This window comes from Artibeus jamaicensis, unplaced genomic scaffold, assembly GCF_021234435.1.
Source record: "Artibeus jamaicensis isolate MK-2021 breed Jamaican fruit bat unplaced genomic scaffold, CSHL_Jam_final scaffold_916, whole genome shotgun sequence".
Lineage (NCBI taxonomy): Eukaryota > Metazoa > Chordata > Mammalia > Chiroptera > Phyllostomidae > Artibeus > Artibeus jamaicensis.
The window spans coordinates 13,514,006-13,529,904 of record NW_026522059.1 but is presented as its reverse complement, the minus strand read 5'-3'; the positions used below and the strand labels follow the sequence as shown (position 1 = coordinate 13,529,904).

The following is a 15,899-nucleotide window of genomic DNA, read 5'->3' as shown; positions in this document are numbered from 1 at the left end:
TCAGCAAAGTAAAATCTCAAAGACTGTTTTCTTTAATTTTTTGCTGTGATTGGACATTCGATTCTTCTACATTTGGCATATGCTATCCTTCTGCACAGGGAATAAATGACTTTAAAAATGCTACTGTAGTCCATATTTATTAAACCTGGGGAGAAAAACATGAGCTACAGTCGGAGAAAGCTAAGCCAGAGTTTGGAGATGCTCTGCAAGGAGCTCAGTGATCAGGAATCCCAAAGGCTGGAATGAAGTGTCAGAAACAAGGAGCTCAAGGTAGAGAGGAAACATCAAGCGTTAGTTAATTCCTCGGTGCCAAGCAAACACAGACCACTGGCTTGAAGTAATGTCATAGAACCCAAGGACTCTGCTGGGACATCTGTTCCATCCATACATTCAGTTTACAAGGTTCTCAGCATTTAAATTTGCAGACTCACAACTAAGGAAACTGAGAGGAGTTCCAAAGGAAAGTAAACCCCCCTCCCCCCCAAAAAGGGGCCAAATGTTTGGAAAACATACTGTGCAAAACACAACCTAATAAAGCTTTTCTTATTTAGGGGGAAACAAACAAATCAGAACTAGAAAAGAAAATGATATCAGTTTTCATATAATTAAGGGATATTTCCTTAATAGAGAAGAAGAATGTTTCTGTTTCTAGTGATATCATTAGAAAGAGCAGAGTAACATCAATGATAATAGAAGGTGGATTTTTGAAAGAATCATCTTATCACAAAAGTCCAAAACCAAGTAACAGCTTGTCCACGGAGCTGCGGAGTCTCTACACCCAGTGGTCTGAAGCCCCAGGTTGACTGACAGCTTTCTCAGGGAGTTTGAAGGCCGTGCTGCCCAGAGGCGTGGTGGGCAGCCTCAAGGGCATTTTCAAAGTTCTACATAAAGTGTTGGGTTTTGCAAACAGAGCACACACAATGGCAGATGTCTCCCAAGGTGCTTCTTCTCAGCTGGTGTGCATTCACTCAAAAGTCTATATAGTCTACTGACTGCTCTAGTCCAGAAGAAATATTTGAAAAGTCAGGAAGAGATTTGAGTGATACTCTGAGCATGGGCTCCCAAGCAGAATTCCAGAGCAATTTTTCACTTGCAGAGAGAATGGGGAACAGCATCAGGGTAGAACAATAATCACTATATGATATGATGAAATAAACAAATGCTAGAAACTGTGCTAAACAAATAGATACCAAAAAAGGAAACCAACTCTTTGAGAATGTGCACAATTTCAGTCTATGTGCCCTAGCAGTGAACGTGGGAATTGACAGCAAAAGAGAGAAATGATGAAGATTAAAAAAAAAAAAAAAAAAAAAAGCCTGGCTACAAGTATTTCCAAAACCAGGAAATGACTCTAGCCGCAAAAAAACCTTCTTCTGGTGGGCTTTGTGGGAAGCAACAGTTACGCCAGGTGCACTTACTTTACAGTTGACAATCAGTCAAGAAGCAAAACTAAAACCTACTTCGGTTCGGCCAAAGCAGGATGTCAGTGACAGGGGGTCCAACAGCAGGGGGTTGCAAGCCCCCTAACTGAGGCTAGAGGACTCAAAAGCTGCATACCTGTCTTCAGACAAAGCTCATCAAAGTCATGGCAGCAACTGCTGTAGCTCTTACACAGGTTGTCACAGCGACAATCAGGAGGTCCAACTTCTTGAAGTTCAAAGCATCGGCCCTTACAAGATCCAGAGGTGTTGGTCCAGGGGGAGTCTGATAACACTGCAAGATACAAGAGACAAAGGCAATGGGACTGGGAAGTGGGTTGTGTCACCGTGGGGAGCGCGTGATGGGAAGCAGTACAGTTCGGGGACACAGCCAGTCTCTGGCTGAGCAGCCTGGTTCCATCACCTGCTGGCCATGGTCCCTCGGCAGGTTGCTGAGTTTCCTTGTGCCGGTTTCCCCATCTGCAAAGTGAGGGGACTCATAAACGTCACTCAGGGTTATAATGAAAATTAAATGGAACAATCCGTGCAGAACGCTTAGCAGGTGGTCAGACATACAGAAGGTGTGACAAGTGTTGGCTGTTGGTTTTATTGCCTTTTACAATTATGACTACAAATCTGTGTGGGTCAGTGTCTCTGTGGATGCCAGCGATGTGGGGACAGGAGAGAACTTCAGTACACGTACTGAGAATGACAGGACTTTCCCCGTTTTAAAAGTCATAGCTTTTCATAAGGAAAATTTAGCCTAAATGTTCTGAGGACAGTCTGACCATGTGGGATTGGAATAGACTTTTAAACTCTCTCACAGCCATAAAATCTATACCTGTCACTAGAGTTGCGCAAACATGAATTTGACAATCTCGGCTTGTCAAAAAAATCCTCATTCAGTATTGGCGTATGATGACTCTTTAGCTAGAAATCTTAAAAATCAGCTGAAGTGGGGGGAGAAGTGAGAAAAATTCCACAAATTTGTAATGTACAGGCAATATAAGTTCAAAAATTAAGTGGAAGTTTAATTCATAATAGTACCTAAAAATATAAAATATCTAGGTATAAATGTAATAGGACCTGTGTAGAACCTACATGAAGAACACATTAAAACTTTACACAAAGGTATTTTAAAAGATTTAACTAAATGGAAAGACATACCATCCTGAATGTAAAAATATCCATATTATAAAAATATCAGTTCTCCCTAAGTAAACCTAAAGATTCCATGCATTCACAAGAAGATTACTTGAAACTTGAGAGAATATTGAAAGTTTATCAAAGTTAAATATATGAAACTAGAGAAAACTGAAAAGAGAGAGTAATTTGGTGAAGACCTAGATAGTAAAATATATTCTGAAGTTAATTAAGATCATTTGCTACTAGAAAATAAGTAGATCAGTGCTGGGGTGGGGACAAGAAACAGGACCAAATACATGAGAATTTATTTTACAATGAAGGTAACATTGTAATGTTTTCATTTTTTAAAGTTACAATTTACATTCAATATTATTTTGGATTAGGAAAGGAACATTTTAAATCAAAGGAAGAATGAAAACTTAGTAAGCGAAGGTTTAATCAGTGAGTAGTGCTGGAATAACTAGCTGTCTGGAAAAATAAAGCAAATTTTTCATTCTCGCTTTCAAAATAATCAGTTTATGATGAACAGAGCGTATAAGCAGCATCATACCTGTTGGTAGATATTAAAAATGTTGTAAAATATCACACAATTTAGAAATACCTATCACTTTTGAAAATGCATATGAATCTTTCACTCAGAAATTCCATTACTAGGAATTTATCTCTCGTATATATTTGCAAAAATGTGTCAAGGTATATATGCACAAGAAAGAATCGCTCTAGCCATAAATGGAATATTGCTCAGCCCTTAAAACAATGAGCAGGTCCATGCGGGCTACCATGGAAAGACCTACAAAATATACAAACAAGTGTTATTAAAGATTAAAGTACAGAACAGTGTTAAAATAGTAAACAGTATCTGTAACAGGGATAAAAAAGATAATAAACAAAAAAATAAAATGGAAGTATCCTAATAAATGTTATTTATGACATGCACTTGATAATTTGGTTTTCTTATTTACACGTTTATACTTTTTATGAGCAGTACGCGTTAGTTTTAAAATCAAGAAAACGCAGAGTCTCAGGGGAGAGCAGACGCTAAGTGACATTTCCAGGTTTATCAAAGCCATTGATCTGAACATCCTGTTCATCCTTTACTCCTCTGTCCTCTCTGAAGCCAGAAGCACCCATTTTAGCCTTTATGGCGTCAGATCTGTTTGACTAAAGCAAACAGATTCACTGGACCATGAGACGAGAAACACTTTTGCATGGTTGATTCTGGGATGTTGAAACTGTACATACAAAACCATGCCAGTTCAGTTTAGGGAATAATGTTAGGTTTCCAAAGCAATGCCTTCCCTCCGGCTCATAAGCCACACTTTTCTATTGACTTTGGCCAACCTGTCAACAGCACGCGCTGGACCAGAAGAAACTGGAGGGGAGGGAGAAGGGGAATTGAGATGTGAAAAAAGGAAGGAAGTCTTTATAGTAAAAATAAAGATAAGAAAAATGCTTATCAGTGAGTTATTTCTTTAAGTCTACTCCTTAGAAGTCCAACAGTAGACTAATACATTCCCATGAGCTTCATACATAAATATATTTGGCTATGCTTATAGCTGAGATAATGTGAAGAAACCTCAAAATACTGTGTACAGTTGTTTACTTGGCCTATCTCCTCTTCTTTATGGTATCCCAGAATATGTTTGACATTCTCCTCCACTTATGTCCTTTGCTTTTCCCTCCTCTAATCTCTTCACTATCTCTTTTTTTGCTTTCGAAATCCCTATGTGAATTCTTAGCCATTTTTAACCTTTCTTCCATCTATCAATGTGATGTTTTCCATTTTCTTAATCCCTCTTTCATTGTCCCTCACTTTGGTTTTGAAAATAATTAAAGCTCATGCAATAGCTGACTCCATTGAATTATAATTCTCCTTACCAACCCTTAATTAAACTGAAGGCAGCTTTGTTAAGAAAGCATAGCCCCTACACTCATAATGCCAAGATGTACCTCCTAAAAAGCACTGTATTCAAGACTGGGTTGCCAACAGCTCCCAGATCAAATTCCCAGGTGTGTGTGAATTAGGGATACAGATGTCAAAATTCATTCTCAGCTGACGTGGATTCAGGTGACAAAGGCGGGAAGGGAAGGGGGAAGGTGGCCATGTACCACCTCAAATCCAATAATCCCAAGACTTGGACCAGAGCATGTTCCCACGTTTGCCGACCCTCTCCCAAGGACAAAGGGCAGGGAAAGGAGGAAGGGAAACTGGGTGGCATTCAAGATGCCTCCCGATGCTAGAATTTAACATGTCTTATGCCTCTTCTAGAGTGTATGATTCATTCTTCCTGGCCATACTTCCCTGTGTTGAAGTTGTCGGTTTTTCTTGATATTTTTGACTTCATACCTTAGTAAGCAGCACTCACGTGTAGGTCTGATTCCTAAATACACCCCTTTCCGGAAATACCCCTCCTGCCCGCATTGCTGTTCTCCCCTCTGCGAGGCTGCCAGGCCCGATTTCATAGACCATTTTTTAAATAAATGGGTCTACCTGGGAAGTTCACAAACACCTGTGCTTCCCATGTATTTATAAATACGACATCCCCGTGTAGAAACACCTTACACACTAGAACAAAGCAGGTCTCTGTAAAGTCCAGTTTCAAAAATTAAAAATGTAAATGTAACTTCTAAACCACTCAAGTAGCATTCGTGATGGTAGTCAGCAGTGTAAGTCTGAATGCTTTGCAAATCTGCCACCAGCCAGCGAAACACTGTCTTATTTAAGTCTCAGGTATTGTCAAAGCGATAAGATAAAAATTTAAAAACTGGCCTTCAAACATTAATTGAAGATAAGTTAAACATGCCATTATATACTTAACACCTTATGTTGTCATCAGCATTGATATGGCATTCTGTTTTCAAGAATCTTTTCCAATAGAGAGGCAACATTATCTCCATTTTTCCAGTTGGAAAATCAAATCTCTAGTTCTAACTTGAGCTAGCAAAGGCCTGGCTGAAATTTTAGATCATCTGGCTATAACTACAGTGCTGTTTCCATGAAATTTTGTCCATAGGTTCCAAATTATTTCAGATGTTCTTTTTAAGAACACAATTTTAAAAGATCTGTTGACTTTATTGTTGTTTCAGGAATCTATGTTGAGCACTGTTGGAGACTGAAATTTCTGTTTATACAAACAAGATAGAGGATTTGGTAGAGTTTTATGATAAATGAAAAAAGTCACTACCCCAAAGCCCCGTGTAATAAAGAACTGAAAAATCCATGCCCTCCTTAGATTCAAGCTCACATCATCTCAGTCGGTTGACTGGAACGTCCTAATTTGTATAGTAAGTTTAACATAAAGTCCAATGACATCCTGAGATAGTTTTCCTTGCAGAGCAAGGCTGATATTTCTGCCAGCTTTGCAGCTTCCTAAATGTTACTAGCCCATCTTTTAAGTAGCTTTTCATTTTCATTGTAAAATGAGATTCCTAAAGTTATCCAATGGGCACAAACCATCGCATTCGTGTTATCATTGCCTGGGTTCTCTATGATTCCCAAAGGAAAGCTTTGCTCATCACGTTGTTAAAGAAATTCACTTCACATTTACACCCACGAATTCCATTCACATTTGCATACTTTGAAACTTTCAAGCCACTAAAAATGATAATAAATTGAACTGCGCTTTCAAGTTGATTAGCTCTTCACAAGCTTACAAATTTCCCTTCGTCTTTCAAGTATTAAGTTACTTATATGTCAGAGGACATCCCAATTTCACCTGGAGACTGAAAGAGTATCTAGCACAAATGTTAGTAAAATAGACCATACCATCATAAACACACGTGCATGCACGTGTACATAGGTACACACACATCTGTACACACATAAAGTTCTTGCAACCTTAAAGGTGAATCAAGCTGGCTACCTCAGATATACGTATGGGGCAAAGACATCAAACTAAATTGCACTTACTACTTATATTTTCTTTAAAAATTTATTTCTGCTATCTCATTTACCTGACTGCCCGTCATATTTACCCAACAGAATTATAACTAGCTTGGGTCATTTCAGATCTTCCACTAAATCTATTGATCTTTTATGATCTGGTGGAAGACATCTTATTCCGCTATTACTTCTAATAGATCACTAGGTCCCAACAATAAACCCAGCTGACACGTGTGCTGGTTAATTAATTATAACAGTGTGTTTGCACTGCCAGAGCCTTGAAACTAACCCCCCAGTCCATAGTACAGCAGCGAAGGGCTGTGTGGGTGTAGAACGCTCCCAGCTATTGTTGAGAATGCTGAATCCCTACACTTACCAGACAAGAACCTGCATGCTTTTGAATGGCAGGTCTTGCTCCGGTCAGTCAGTCTGAAGCTGGCCACAGATTAATGCCCTTTGTGTCCCTTCTACTATGTGAAACACTAGAAGCACTGAGCTTCCCAGGATTTCTTCGAACATAGAAGTGTTGCTGAACACAGGCATAAGAGCCTTTCTTCCTAGTATATTGTTCTAATATGGATAGAGAAGTCCACCCAGTGTTTTCTGATGTGAAATCTTGGCTGACAGAATAACCAGCCGCACACGTTATTTGAGGGAGACCCTTTCTAGGTGCATATTATGTTTAACAAGATAAAAAGTATTTAAAGTCTCTGCACTGTTTTCACCCAGTTGCCAAAGTGTAGCTCTGGTCTTGCCTAAAAGCAGGCAAGCCACGTTCATAGAAAAGTTAGAAATAAAAAGTGTGCTGGCATATGAAATTCCTAAAACACAAACTTAGTGGCAATGTATTCCAAGACTAAGCTTCCTATAGGTAGAATTTTCACTAATAAATTACTTTAGAAGATTCCACGGAGTCCTAAAATAATACAGGATTTAATTAAATGATTCAAAAAGCAGATATTTTGCAGTACACTTAAGGTCACTTAGATTTATTTACTATATTATAGATTATATTATTTTTCAAGAAGTTACATTATTTCATTAGTTCTTATAGCTATTTCTTGTCATGTATGGAAGCAATGTATTATATGCAAACTATATTCGAGGTTTAATAAATGTGGTCTACACTTTTCAAGTTCTCCAGTGGAGTCCAAGCACATAAAATCAGAGGCAGTGAAACAGAGTAGGCAGAACCGTGGGCTTTTTTTTCAATCCAGTAGAAAAATTGGAAATCATCCAGGCCTGCTCCTCATTGTACCGCTAAGGAAACAGACTTTGCAAGTGACTTGCCCGAGACCACACAGCAAGTCACATGAATTCAGGATACCAGGTCCAAGACTTTCATGACTGGTTTCCAAAAAAATAAAAAGTGGACTGTGAAAATAATGAGTGGCTGGATTTTATGCATTCATTAAGAAAACAGCTTTTAATAGCGGTTTCAGCCAACGCGATACATTACACAAAACAGGAAAAAGTTCCTTTGAGGGCGCATTGGAGAGAACCAGCAGGGCTGTCCAGCTGCTGGCTGGCTCACAGAGCCGTGCTAAGGATCGGCTCCCCTCCCGGTCACTGCAGTTACAGTTGGTGTGAACGGGAGTTGTACTTGTCTGGAGCAAAAAAAACAGGTCTTTGAAGAGAGCATTTGTTACCAATAAAAATGGGATTCTTCAGCCTGGATCCACTCTCCTTTCCCAACAGAAGACAACTCATTGTGTCCATTTGGTTCCCCGGGGGGTGCAGTTTTTGATTTGTTTTCTCCCTTTTCACCCCAACCACATCCCACTACAACTTACTCAATGACTTCTTGTACAATTCTAGCATGATACAAAAGGAATTCCCTTGGTGTGAGGAAGACAGTACTCTGATATATGTATCATGACTTGGCTCGTGAATGCGCACACACTGGCTATGCGGAGACAGGTGATGGTATCCGGGCAGTCGGGGCAAGAAATACAGAGAAATACAACGTTCTCGGGGAGGCAGACAAGCATGCTGAGATGTCAGGGAAAGTCCAGAAAATATTGCCCCCTAGAGTCCCCATTACTTAATATGTAATTTTTATTTATAAAACCATCAGCAGCTCCAATTTCCAGGAAATTAACCAACTCATTACTTAAGACCGAGTCGGTTAAGCCCCCTCCGTCTGCACAAGGAGCTCCTTTATAAGAATCCCCACACTGCTTATGGCACAGTGCATTGTAAAAGGAAACCCTTTCACTCCGGTTCTATTAGTTAAGTCAAGGTACACTGTCGAAGCTCACCTTTTTTTATGCCTTAAGAAAAAACAATGAGGTCAGGATTTAAGCACCTCCTTCCTGTTATGTTTTTCCTCTTGTAGGTAAATCTTAATCGCACAGTCCTAAATTTCTAAAGTTTCATAAAGTCAGCTCACAGCCTTTTTTTACTGCCATTCCTCTTTTTGCCTAAGTCAGAACTGTCTGGAGATAAACGCTACATCCAATACCTCATCACAGTGAGTCAGATTCGCCCATCTCCTGCACCGAACACGCACCCATCCTCGTCGTTTTTATTTTAGCCTTGTCTGCTAAACAGGAGTTTTAATTTTGAACTTCAAGGTCAAAATACTTAAATAGCCAGTTATCATGAAGCCATCATAAGTGTTCTCTAATTAAATGAAACCATGTCCTCTCACATGAATTATACACAGAGCTGGCTGTATTCTGGAGAAATCAAGGACTAAAGTAGTTAAACTGCAAAATTATTTAAAGACAACTTTCTTGATGAGTTTCTATTGACTTTTAAAATATTTGAAATGCAAATAGTTGCTAGCCTTACCTGTCGGAGGGCCTTCATCCCACTCTTCTGCCCTCTTAATTCGATTTGCTGTGAATCCCAAGCAGATATTGGCTCCAATAGCAAACGTGAACAGAGATATCACCTAAGAGAATAAGAGATGGGCATGTCAAAAACAGCTAGACAGGACTTCAGTATCACCACCCAATCCCAAAATTTCCAAAATGCACCATAAAAGGTTGCCTTTTTATTTTTCTTAAAACAACAAAAAAGTCAGAAACCGATTCTAAAGATCAAGGCTGTCCCCTGTCATCCCTCCTTTCTCCTACCTGACGTGCCCAGAACGTGCCGCTCCGAGCCATGACAGAATGTTCTGGGAAAGGCTTTTTGCAGTGTGTGCTCTGCCTCCACTGAATGCACTGCTTTTTGGGGCTCTGAGCTGCGTCTATTAACTACAAGTAATCCCACCTGGGAAGTTGACAGGCTGCTCTGATTTGTCCAAAGCTTGATGTCATCACGGCTGGCTCACGAATCGCAGCTCTGAGCAGAAGAGGCTGGAAACATCACCCTCCTTTTCTCCACCCCCTTATCGGTCCCTCCCCTAACACACAGACTTTCATGTGGTTTCCTCTGCTAACATGAGGGTTTCTTGTGTTGCTGTGACCAGTAACAGCTCATGTTCATTTTCCTTCCCTCACAAAAACATGGTTTTTAAAAAAGAAACCAAATGTACTTTATCCAATAAAAAAGAAACAGAACTGGAAAGCAATTTATACTAGTTTTAAGCTTTGAAGGTTTACAATGTAGTCATTCAGTGTCGTCAACCTCATGGCTTTATTTTTAAAAAAACGAAAACAAGGAGAGTTTTATAATTTATAAGCCTAATAACTTTTCCTGTCTTTCTCATGTATTTATTTTTCTGCCCTTTCAAGCGACCTGTTCCTAGTGCCACATTCTCAGCTCCTCCTGACTCCTCAAATATTTCTCACGGTGAAATCTACCAGGATTGTAACTAACACAGGAGATAGCATTATTTTCCCCCATGCTGTGAGAGTTTAGAGAAGCAACTTTTATCAAAGCACGGGAATGCCAGCTAAGCAGAAGAAAGCCCTCTGCCCTATGAAGAGGGACAAAATAATTTCAGCTTCTGCCTCCTCTTTCCAAAAAAAAAAAACCAAAAACTGTCAGCTTGTTTTTTGAACGGGTGGGGGGTGGGGGGGTGGGAGGGTAGGGAAGTGTTATTAGTGATTGAATTTAGGAAGGAAATCTCCATGGTGCAAGAACTCAGCATTAAAGAGCTACTTCCCTGGTTAATTTCCAGTTAAATTATCATCCAGCCCCTCAAAACTGGGCCCTTTACAAACTATTTGTGAGTGTTGAAGTTTCTTTCCTAAGCAATTTGGCAACTGGGATGTATCTAAGAGAAATCAAGACGTCTAAATCTGACAGTTGCATACATTTTGTATGCTTTTAGGAATCAAATAAGGAAAGAGATTCAAATGAGAGAAGAAGGCTTCTCCTTGGTTTTTCTCTCACGAATCCCAGTGAGAGAGAGAGAAAATCATTGAGGCGCAGAGCACATGCGTATCCATAAACAAATACACTACTCACCATGCAACAGAGTGGTGGCTTTGCTCAAATAAAACAGGATAGCATGTAAGCAAAAATTTGTTTATTACAGTGGGTTGCACAGTAGGCCTGGGCTGCATTGTATGTTCTAGAATATAGTGACAGCTCATTGAGAAAAAGAAAGCACTGGCAAAGTTTAAGTCGCCTTTCTAAACTCCCCTGAGTTGTGCACTCTTGCGAGATGGTAGGCTCATGATTGTTTTTCTATAGAAGTCTCTTTCTTTAGTCTGTGTGCCATACTGAAATGATTTGGAGTCGGGTAGTTAGCAAGGCTTATGAAAAATGTTAACCTCATGTAAGATTTCTCTACTACTTATATTAAGTTTCAAGATGCAGGGGTGTCTTTACAGAGACCCACTATGAACGGAAAAGGGCAGGCATCCTGTGACTGCATCATCTACCACCGTGTTCCAAATGTTCTTAAAAACCTGCCTCCCCATCTCGGCAACCTCCCCAGCGCTTGCCGGAGTCCGACAGCTTGAGACTCTGACATTTGATTGTGGAAACTCAGTTGGAGGATAATGAAGGCTTGCCTGGAAAATAAAATTAGACTCAGAAGCTGAACACTGTCAGTTTTTTTCTGGACATGCAGAGTAGCTGTGCAGGGAGAAAAAGCTGTAAGTGTAATAGCCAAGTTGATCCGTAATTGGCTTCTGTACAGAGCTTGTTACCAATTATCTAAGAGGATTGAGCACAGCCACTATTGCTGTTAACGGTTCTGCCAAAGAGCTTTATCTTCCACCGGGTCGCTGTGCGTGTGGAATTCATTAATGAGCCATCCACACTCATGTGCGCACACATGCACACACGCACACTATCTAACCAGAGCTAGCCAGAATTTTATTACAAGACATCATTACACATTAATTCTCAGGAGGATGACCAAAGTCCCTGCCTCGGGCATCAGATCAACTACAAAATACAATTACCTCTCAAAAAGTACTAATACTGCTTATTGTCCAAAACAGAGAAAATCAAAAGTCTGATAATGCACAAGTCTAGAAACCTAACTAAAATGACTGAAACATTGTCCAAAATGTTCTATAAGAAATCCAAATTAAGAAAGTTCACCTACTCTGGGGTTTAAGATTTTGGTCCAAGGTCATCCACGGTTGGGTCAGCAATGAAGAAAATGTATGAGGAAGACTAAAATGAACTTCCGGTGTGGCTTACTAATCTGGCTGTATTTCAAAAACACTGCCCCCTGGCAGAGGAAAACGCAGAACGATAAACAAATCTGTGACAGTCTCCGGCCATAGAAATCACTCTGTTGTTCTCAAGCTTTACTGAGCATAAGAATCACTCCGAGAGCTTGTATAAACTGTTGATGCCTATGGCCTATTCCCCAAGATTCTAATTCATTAAGTGAATGGGATAGGGAAGGGGAAGGAGGAGTCTAGGGGCCAGACAAGAACTGGCACAACAGGCTTCTGATGCAAGCAATGTGAGGATCACATTGAGAGCAATGGAGCATTAGAATAAATTACTCTGAGTTAATTTGTTTATGCCCTAAAGGTCGAATTGCTCAGTCTGATTCATAATATACTTTTAATATATAATTAATAGCATTTACTACAGATTGAACATTAAAGTTTAGATCTCTTCATTATAAACCATGACTGCTCCTCCTTGGGAATCATCTCCAAACTGTAAGCAGCAGAACGGTCTTTTATTTACTTTGCTGGTGGCACAAAGCAGCAGTGTGTGTATTGCTTAATTGCAATACAGTAGTTGCATTTATACAAATGCACAGTCTACCTTTTCATGAAATGGTTCTGTGAATCCTTGTTCCCAAGCACTGATTAAGGTAAGAGGGCTTGAGGTTAACAGTGAGATCTGAAAGAGATGTAGTTGAGGGTGGTCATTTATGCCTCCTGCAGTAATTACAAAATCTTCATGAACTGATTCAAACTTTACCTATATCCGGTTTCCCCTGATGCAGAACTAACGTGCCTTGATTTGGCTCGAACACCATTCCCAGAATACTTCTAAGACTATGATGTTACACAATTGCTGACCACCTTATTTTCAGTGGTACCAATTAGCAATAACTATAGCACGTACACTGTGAAAGTAAGAAGGCAACATCCATGTGTATTCTGTCTGGTCTTCTTAAAACCTTTTGAGTTCATCTTATTTTTCAATTCTGCTCTGGTGGAGGGCTAGAAGAAAATTCAGAATAAAAACAGAACAACAATCTTTTGCCAACCTAAATTCAGCAAAATGTTCTAACAGCGAATAGAGAAACAAGCCAGCTCAATTGCTCCTGCAGCGCAGGACTGCAAATGTGTATAAAGTAGACATCTTTTGAGATTCTAAACCATAGGTGCAAAGTTCTACGAGTAATCTATGTGAGGGGTGATGGGGTGTCTCCAGGGGAGAAAGAGCATATGACTATTCAAATGCAAACAGGGCTTGTGCATTAGTTATTATATAATTGAGAGCTGAAATCAACACTGTCACATCTTTCAATGACTTCAATTTATATGGTGAACTTCTATGCATTTCATTTACTCCTGATGGAATGTGAGCAGAAGCCCCCACACCAGAACAATCTCAGCTCTCTCAGAATAATCATTCATTGCATGAATGTTCACAGGCCCCTACTATGCACCAAACACTGTTCTGGGCACTGGTATTATGCAGGGAGCTGAACCAAACATAGCCCTCCACGTCACCAAATAGACACAGGAGTATGTGAAGAAAGCACCGAATTTTAAAGTTCTGAATTTTTTATTTCTGTAATCTTCAGTTTAATATTTTCAGACCGAGCTGGTTTGTGTGTAACTGAAATGGTACAAAACAAAACCACGGACAAGGGGGACTACTGTAATTAGGACTGATCCAGTCGGGAGGGCCAGAGAAGACTTTGTGGAGTGCCGGTTGAGCTGTGGTGGACGGGGAAGTGGCAGAGACTGGGTGAGAGAGGAGGAACAGCTTCCAGATGGAGGGAACAGGATGCGCAGAGGCTCTGTGTGGAGTGGACCTCAGCACGTGCATGCAGTGCCGTGACAGCCGGGTCGACTAGTGTAGGGAAAGCCAAAGTGAGCATGGAGTGGAATGAGACTGGAGAGGCTAGTAGAGAGGCCAATTCACGGGGGCCACGATGGTCACACTAGGTGGTGTTGTCTTTATCCGAAAAGCCATGGAAAGGCTTAAAAGGGCTTAAGCAGGTGGAAATTTAATCAGATTTTGAAGTGCTAATCTCTGTACTATGTGGATATGAAATGGAGAGAGTCAAGAATGGCTATAATAGATCAGTGTGGAAACAAGGTCAGCGATCCAGACAAAAGATTGTGATACTTCCCACCGAAAAGGTTACAGTGGTGGTGCGGAGGGAGAAAGCCAGGCGAGTTAAGATGAAGACTTGTTCAGGAATTGGGTATGGGGGTGGAGGGGCAGAAAGAGGTAAAAGTATGACTCTTGAGTTAATGAATATCCAGCCATTAAGAGGACCAACCGCATACTCATCAAAGTCATTTCTTAAGTTTTAATTGGTTTATAAGAAAGCCATAGGTATATATATTCAATGTATATATTCAGGATATATACACAGCCATTTGCTAACACTCCAGAAATAAACAGCTAAAATAAGGGACAGACTAGTAGCTTTAAAACATTGGTCTTAAAAATCAGCAAAGGAAGTTGACTTAAAGGAAAGCTATCCTGGACTTTAAACACTTTAAATACATTTATTCATGATTGAGTTTCAAGAAGATTACCACCAGGAAATAACCCAGCCTTGTTCCTAAGTCTACTTTGTAATAAAACATTTTAAAACTCAAAACTCAACTTAAGTCTAATTTTTTCAGCTGCTCTGAAACCTGCCTGCTAAATATCTCAGCTAATGGGAGAAGGCTGGAACCATTTGACAAGATGGCCCATCAGAATGCGTATGAACCTCGTGACAGTTTTCATCTTTGGGTCTATCATGGAATGTGGGCTGTAGAATACATGAGCACGAGTGGGTGGCTATATATGACCAGAGAAACGAGAATGTTTTACCCGAAGTTTCACCGCAGGGTAGAAGATTCTCATCCTCCACCTTCCAGTCTTACACAGGAAGGTGAGAAGCTGTTCTCAGTTCCACTTGCAGGGGAAGAAGTGGAGGTTCAAGAGTCAGTGACATCCCAGAGGGACAGGATAAGTGACTGAGCCAGGACTAGAGACCAGGTGCCCTAAGCCAGCTTAGTCCTCTTTCCACTGCAATATGATGTCTCTGTATTACACCACATACCACATGAGGGCCTTAACTTGACACATCAGAGACACAGCCATCTAAACAATAAGCCTCCAGCTTCAAGTCCGCTCCTGGCAACCTTCAAACTACTTCCTATTCTACTACAGCCCTGTCATCTCATTTCTAACCACTCTACCTATACTTATTTTACTCAATAATTACAATGGTTACCATCATTTAGCAGAGCTTTCGGAGTGCTATTAGTATCTAAATTCTTTTCCTTTTATTGTTAGAATCATTCCTTCATCTTCATGCTTTGAGTGTGTATTAGAGGTGCATCTCTTAACTGCTCTTCTTTTGTCCTCTGCCCCCTTCAAATGCCATTTCACTGAGTCCCCTCTCACCCAGCCTGTAATTTACTTCCATTCACTGACCAGAGAGCCCTGCCTAAAATGCAAATCTGGTTATTTTTCTCCCGCACTTGAAACCTTCCCATGGCTGCCCATCACAACAGTCCTCAAAGTGTGATTCTTGGACTAGCAGAGTTAGAATCACCAGGAAACTTGTCAGAAATGCAGATTCTTTTCAGACCCACTGAACCAGAAACTCGGGGACCAGGGTTAGAGCCCAGAAGCCATGTTTCAAGAAGCTCACCAGGTGATGGCCATGCAAGTTTGAAAATCACCTACCTAGAAAATAAAATCCAAACTGCTTAGCAAAGTACACAGGACTCTAAATCTGAAAGTGAGCTCCGGGGATCCGGGTCCCAGCTCTACCAGGTTTAATGGCGAGATTTTACATAACCCTTCTCCAGCCTAAGACTCAGTTTTCTCCTCGGTTTCCAGGTCCTAGGATTCTTAAGAGTATTACAGGAAATAATCCATGCAAA

The 15,899-nt window shown here is 40.4% G+C and overlaps 1 protein-coding gene across 5 annotated transcripts in view; it reads right to left on the bottom strand.

Annotated features, from left to right (window-relative positions):
- ENPP2 (ectonucleotide pyrophosphatase/phosphodiesterase 2) overlaps positions 1-15,899 on the bottom strand; it is a 100,938-nt gene that overhangs the window by 61,752 nt on the left and 23,287 nt on the right. For 3 of the 5 annotated variants that reach the window (XM_053661003.1, XM_053661004.1, XM_053661006.1), the window contains 2 exons: positions 9,244-9,346; positions 1,558-1,713 (listed from right to left, as the gene is read on the bottom strand). In XM_053661003.1, the coding sequence (XP_053516978.1) occupies positions 1,558-1,713; positions 9,244-9,346 (259 nt within the window). Of the gene's footprint in view, positions 1-1,557; positions 1,714-9,243; positions 9,347-9,530; positions 9,637-15,899 lie in introns of those variants that run through there. The other 2 variants (XM_053661007.1, XM_053661005.1) reach the window with 1 other exon arrangement.